Source organism: Lactuca virosa, chromosome 4 (assembly GCF_052849685.1).
Source record: "Lactuca virosa cultivar CGN04683 chromosome 4, Lactuca_virosa_CGN04683_v6, whole genome shotgun sequence".
NCBI classification, from domain to species: domain Eukaryota; kingdom Viridiplantae; phylum Streptophyta; class Magnoliopsida; order Asterales; family Asteraceae; genus Lactuca; species Lactuca virosa.
Window position 1 is genome coordinate 523,085,156 of NC_136429.1, and position 7,220 is coordinate 523,092,375.

The following is a 7,220-nucleotide window of genomic DNA, read 5'->3' on the forward strand; positions in this document are numbered from 1 at the left end:
AGAGTCAAATAAGGCGGAAATCATGGTGTGTGCAAGTCGGTCACCCCGAGTCCTTTCTCTTCGATCTGGAAGTACCTGAAACATAAACTGAAAACCATAAGCACGAAGCTTAGTGAGTTTCCCAAAATACCTCATACCATACATATCATGCACACATACATACATACACACATCAGGCCCCGCCCGGTATACATACAATCACATACAATACAAGCAAGAGTTACACAGACAGCTAGCAAACTAGTAACTATAATCTAAGGGCTGGCTTTGGTGTCTGCGACCCGGTAAACACTGGGAGGAGACTCACCTCAAACTGGTGAAACAACCAGATAAATGTTCAGATTGCTAACCAGGGAAATCTCTGCACTAAATATCATCAAATAATACCCTAATTAATAATTAGGTCATAAACTATAACTAGGGACCTAACTCATCATCCTCAACCTATAGGGTAAAAGAATATTTTACATTTTCCTTACAAGGCCCGACTAGCTTGGCCCAATAACCCTATAGTGGCCCAAGGCCTACAAATGGCCGAACACACATAAGGCTCAAAGCTCAAGAGAAGTCCAAGTCCAAAAGGGCCCAAAACCGAAGAAGGCCCGCTACATGGAGTATGCCCTACGTACCCCATACGTACACCTCGCATACTCGACATTGACCAAGAAACGAGTGGCTGACCCAGTACGCACACCGTACTAAGGAGTACACCCCGATGTACTGGCCAGAGTCCCAAAGGATAATCAAGGGTCTTAATCCCTTAAGACCTTAACGTCCAAACCTCATATCTACATCATTTTAAGTTCCTAACATGTAAAGCTGGCAACTTTTTTGTTTCGCATGACTTAATGGGGTCCAACACTTGTTTTTAACCATTAAGACCCATAACAAGAACCCTAACTCATGCATGGTCGAACATAACACGTCAAGTTTTCATTTTTATGCACAAGGGACCTCAAATATGCTATGATCTACCATCCTTAGCTTCTGGAGTAGCTCATACTCTCATGCGATGACTTAAAGGACCATAAAAAGCACAAAATCAAGCCCTAACTAGATCTATCAAAATGAACCATCAAGTTAAGAGCTTTATACCTCCAAAAGCTTTGCAAGTTGGTGATGATTCTGGATCCACAAGCTTCAACCACACCAATGCAACTTCTAAGAGCTCTTCTTCCTTCAAGATCACCAAAAACATCCTCAAGGTTCATTTCCAAGCTTAAAACATTCAAATGGAAATTAGGGTTTCATTCTTAGGGATATTAGATATAATTTTTATTTATTAGAGTAGATATTAGATATAGTACATAAGACGACGACAAATGACAAAAATAACTTTTATTTATTAGAATAAATATTAGATATAATTTTTATTTATTAGAGTAGATAGTAGACTGATCAATCTCTTTTGGGATGTAGTCTCCACTCTCGGATATATTGGGAATGTCTTTATTAATATTAGTCATCTTGAATAGGGTTCCCAACCCATATAAGGTCTCCCATAGGTAAACACACGTAGATACATCAATTAGCAAATAGCAACCTAACAAACATGAAAATTTATCCTACAAACCAAACCAAAAAAGGTAAATTAAAGTAATTACGAAAGATTAATATACTTCGTGTATGTGCTTAATTCTAACAACTTAACCATCAACATATAGATATGATATTGGAACTCGACGTTAACGCGTTACTGATATGATTTGTAGCCCCCATTCTTCATGTATCTTGCAAGCTCAGGATTGCAAGAATTTCCTTTGTATGTGTAATACTTGCTCCACCATTTCATTAAACTGCTTCCTTCCACAAACACATCTGGTGACAATGATTTTTCGTTGATTGCACCCAAAAGATATACCTCAAAGTCAAACTGATCGGTGTCAGTTGTGGTGCTGCTTAGATCTCCATTCTTTAAGTCTGTTAGTGAAATCAAGGCCTCCTCTACATGCGCCCAGAAACAAGAATCCTCAGTAAGACTAGCAGCCTTCATTCTTACCTCACTTGGCTTCCTCTCTTTCTTTTCATCCTCCGACCATTTCTCTAACAACTCGTAGTGTTTTGGGCGATTTGCTATGTAGTTCTTTCTGCCACTTTTGTAGTAATCGGCTATGTTTAGTGGCTCCATGATCCTTCTGTAGTTAGTTCCATTGTAGAGCCAACGCTTACGCAACTTCGCACCTTGTTTTTGTGGCATTAGATCGCTTTCATCAACTGTCTTCTTCCAATACTGGTCCAGGAAACGTTGCGGTTTGATGATTACATCTTTGTTCTCGACTTTGTCTGTGTCACTGACATTCTTGTAGATATCATAGTAACCCCCTTTCAGTCTTCGGGTCTTCATGTACCATTCCATGTATGTCAAGTTTATCTTCATGTCGTTTAGCTTCTTCGTAGGCTCATACCTTTTCTTGCTTTTAATCATCTTCACTTGTCTCTTTTCCATTTCCGTGATCAAATCATTCGAAATATCATTCAACACACCGATTTCTTGAAACTGGAATATTATTCCGGCCCTTAACGGAGTCACGTTGGATTCGTTGAATTCGGAAGGCCCGTGATACAATACCTTCTTTCTGATCGAGCCCAATTCTTTACTATAATCGTGCATTTGGATGTTTCCAGCATTTGATGACACCATGGCATCTAGAGCTGCGAGGATCGCCTCTTGATCTTCAAAAGCTGCGTGCCCTCCTGATTCTGTGCAGAAAAGGAAAGTACCGAAAGGCTTGTATTGACTATTCGATGAGAAAAAACTTGCAAGATAATCTGTCTTCGCTACCACATTCAGGAAAGATGATTTCCATTGTGGGCGTTCAGAGATGGCGCCTTGGAGATGTTGGTTTCCAAGCATGGGGGAACCGAAAGTTATGCAAATCGGGCGTTTGGCTGATTTGGAACCGTTAGATTCTTTCACATCTACCTCATGTTGATGTCGTAGGGCAAAAAGAATTGCAAGGTATCCTCCGATACCCTGCCCAGTGATTACCAAAGGATTGTCTATTAGCTGAAAAACAAATATTAAATGGATAAGAACCGGAAAAAAGGCTCAGTTTCGAATGAGAACTTACATATATGTGTGAATTTAAGAACTTTGAGTTCTCATATCAACTATATAACAATAATAGAAAGTGGGCTTCTCTTGATTTCCAAATCTGCTACAAAAGAAATGGTACCTGATTCAGAAGCTCCAAAAGCTCAGCAAAATGTTGTTCAAACAACTCAACACCCGCTCCGTTAATGGAGAATTTGGGGTTGACTTTTGTGGAAATGAAGTCGAACATTTCATGGTCTTCTGATGAAACCAGATCGAACTCTCTGTTATGGAATCGAAATGTGTAATCAGGAAAACAGCTGAAAGCCAAAACTTTGATCCCATGACGAGTTGTGTGAAGTTGACAACTGGAAGAAGTTTCCGTAATTGCTCGATAAGCATCTGGAATGAGATCAGTGCTGCCAACAAACTTGCCCAATTCGACATCACTATTGAACCTGCAAGTTTTTACAAATTGTAAAACTTCAGTAATGGCAGTAAAAAAATCAAAAACATCAAAAAATCCGAAACCCGTCTTCAAGATTCGATATTTTTATGATGAACCAGGTTAAGATTGATGTAAATGAAAGCATACATCTTTTGATTTGTTTTCTTTCTTGATTCTTTTTGAGAACCCTTTTGGATGCTTTTCTCGTAGATGTTGAAGAAGATGGATATATGCTTTCAAAGCATCGTTTTGGAATATGTTAATGTTGAGTTGGAATCATTTATAATGCACAAGAGCTCTTTTAATATCAATTTTGCATTTGCTATGCAAGTTCGCCGTGATTGGTCGACGTCTTCGAATTATTAAGTTTTTGTAAAGACAAAGTGTTGGCTCTGCAAAGTCGTCGATCTATATTTATTTCAAAGTAATTTATATTTTTGGTTCTCATTATTGATGTTTTCAACTTTGGTCAAAAAATGATTTCCTTTAAAATTTTGGTTTTTATTAACATTGTAAAAATTATTCGGCTGCAATTCCACCGTCGACTGGTTTAAGGGATTAATCGGTTTTGGCGGGGATTAATCGGGGACCATAGATTATTAATAAAATATTAAAATTAATCAAATATTAATATATCTTAAGAAAAACAAGTACTTCAAAATTAGAAAATAAGAAAATTTGTAATTTGAAATTTTGAAAATACAAAAATATAAACATTTTGGTTTAATATTTGAAATTTTGAAAATTTTGTATAATATTTGAAATTTTTGGTATAATATTTGAAATATGAACATTTTGGTATAATATTTGAAAATACAAAAATATGAACATTTTGGTATAATATTTGAAAATTTTTTTAATTTTTTTAAAATTTTTTTGACCTTTTTTAAAAAAAAAATTTATTTTTATTTTTACTTTTGTTGACCGATTAATCCCACAAATACCGATTAATCCTAAATTTCTGATTAATACCCTAATCCTCGACGGTTGGAGAACGTGAAACGATTAATCTACGATTAATCGCCGATTAATTCCAATTTCTGCAACCAAGGTTTTTATTAAGAATTTATGTAACGTTTTGATCCCGTTTCAAATAAAAATTTAAAGTTTGCCTTTCATTCGATTTTTTTATAGACGTCTTCTATTATTTATTATTTAGATCATTAGTAAAAGAGAAAAGTATAGGAATGGACCTTGTGGTTTGGGATAATTAGCGGCGTAGACGTCTAGTCCCTAACTCTATTTTTAACTTGGATCATCCTCGATTTGTAAACTTATTGCACGCTTAGTCCCTCCGTCCTGTAGTTATTAAATGTCTTCGTTAAAAAAAATGTAACGACCCAAAAATCAAGAGTAAAAATTTTATTTTTATTAAAGTCATAACACAGATATCTTCTAAATGCAAACATTCCAAAAGCATGATTAATTAAAAACATTTATCAGAGTTTGCCCAAAATCATATATTAAGGAAACACGAGTGTGTGCGATGCGATCAAGCCGGACCCTTCCTTTCCAAACCGATGATACCTAAAACCATAAACAAAACTGTAAGCACGAAGCTTAGTGAGTTTCCCAGAGCATACCCCACATAATCCACATAATCCACATAACCGCATAAACCATATCAATCACATAGTCCATATCAATGACATAAGCCATGTCACTCACATAAACCATGCATAATAACATATAAGGATGACGTGGAAACCCTCCAAGGTCTTACACATATAATCACATAAACCGTATCAACTACACAAGTCATGCATATAAACATATAGGGATGCCCTGGAAACCCTCCAGGGTCTTACTCCGGGTGCCATGGGAACCCCCACATGGTGTTAGCCCAATGCCTCGGGAACCCCCCGAGGTCTTGACTAAGGATGCCCTGGAAACCCTCCAGGGTCTTATACTCTAGTGCCTCGGGACCCTCCCCCCCCCCCCCCCGAGGTCTTTACCTAGGATCCCGTGGAAACCCTCCAAGGTCTTACACCTAAGTGCCTCAGGAACCCCTCAAGGTGTTTACCTATGATGTCGTGGAAACCCTCCAAGGTCTTATACCTAAGTGCCCCGGGAACCCCCGAGGTCTTCCATGCAAGTATCACAAAGACAAATAGCATATCACATACCACATAATCAATTAGCATACCACATAGCACAAAATCAACTAGCATATCACATAATACATAATGGGCCGGCCTTGGTGCCTTCGACCCATTGGTATGGTGAGGAGACTCGCCTCACACTGCCGAAGTCCTGCGGGTAAAACTCTAGCTGCTGGATGATAGATTCCCGAACTGTCGACATCAAAACAATACCCAAATAATAATTAGGTTCCAATACATAACCATAAGTCCATGCTTGGGGTAAAAGACTGTTTTACCCCCAACCTAGCTTGATCCCAACACAAGGCCCAAACACACACTCTGAAGGCCCAAAAGCCAAATAATCAACCAAGGCCCAACATATGGCCCAATTTTCCAAATTGGGCCCAAACCTCTACATGGTCTTACCTTAAGGCCCAACCATTTATTCTAGTCCAAACACTTGGCATTCTGATGGCCCAATATCTCATAATCGTCAAGGCCCAATTATGGCCCACTTATGGCCCAATTTTCCAAATTGGGCCCAAGCCTTTCCAATGGGCCTTATCCTAAAGCCCAATAATTTCCTTAGTCCACAAACTTGTTCCCATTTGGCCTACGAAGGCCCACCGCAACCTAGTCCAAGCAATGGCCCAACAAGAACCCAAACCCAATTAGGTTTCACATAAAATGACGATTAGGGTTAAGTGTTCCTACTTAACCCTTTAAGGACTTAATCCATTAAGGACTTAATCCATTAAGTCCATCACTTCATTATACCAATACATTCAATCTGGTCGGGCGTAATTCAAAATTCCAAATCCAAAGGTCCAAACGCGGGTCCTAACAAATCCAAAATACAAATTTCCAAAATTAGAGTTTTCTAAACCCTAATTAGGGTTTCCAACCAAATTACAAGCCAATTAATCCAATAGTTAAGTTTTTACATTAATTAAAGTCAAACAAGTCGGGTACCACCCACCACTACCTCGGCAGTGGTGGTTGACGGTGGTTAACGGGGGCAGCCACCACCTCACGGTGGTGGTGGTTATGATCTTAGGCCCAAACAACACCAAAAGCACTCCAAACATCAATCCAAACGCACCCGAAAGCCCACAGCCATCGGAGATGGTGGCTAGCAGTGGCGGAACGGCGACAGAAGGTGGTGGTGATGAGTTTCCTTCGTTTTCCTGGCCAAGAGAAAACAATATAGCATTAGGCTCATGAGCTACATTCCTACACACACTAATTCACGAACGAAGCCAACTCCTCACGATAGCTGGTGGCGACAGAAGAAGATGATATGGCGGCAACCACCATGGTTGGTAGCCATGGTGGTTTCTCCTCGGGTTTTCTGGCCAATCAAGCACCCACAAACACTTCACGGTTCCAACAACAACACTCATCTATCTAAGGCACAAGACCACAGCTCCCAACCACTGACTAGGCGGTTGAGGAGGCTGGAACAAGTAGAAACGGCTACCATAGGGTCACCGGCATCAACAACCGACGTACATGACGTCAACCCACCGAGAATATCGAAGGAGAAGAGAGAGAGAGAGAGAGAGAGAGAGAGAGAGAGAGAGAGAGAGAGAGATGGCATATGGCCTTACCCGAGGATTCCCGGTCGCTCACGACCAGGCAGCAACAAACATGG

At 39.5% G+C, this 7,220-nt stretch overlaps 1 protein-coding gene across 1 annotated transcript; it reads right to left on the minus strand.

Moving 5' to 3' along the window:
- Positions 1 to 1,435: 1,435 nt before the first annotated feature.
- LOC145109464 (senescence-associated carboxylesterase 101-like) lies at positions 1,436 to 3,852 on the minus strand. Its single transcript, XM_079046625.1, has 3 exons — positions 3,630 to 3,852; positions 3,177 to 3,492; positions 1,436 to 3,007 (listed from the first exon to the last, which is right to left on the minus strand). Coding segments are annotated over exons 1-3 (1,632 nt in total). The 5' UTR covers positions 3,632 to 3,852; the 3' UTR covers positions 1,436 to 1,693.
- Positions 3,853 to 7,220: the final 3,368 nt, after the last annotated feature.

Excerpts from the sequence above, each read along its gene's own strand:
- LOC145109464 (XM_079046625.1), bottom strand. Across the intron at positions 3,008-3,176 it reads TTTTGGAGCTTCTGAATCAG|CTAATAGACAATCCTTTGGT; the intron begins GTACCATTTCTT and ends TTTGTTTTTCAG.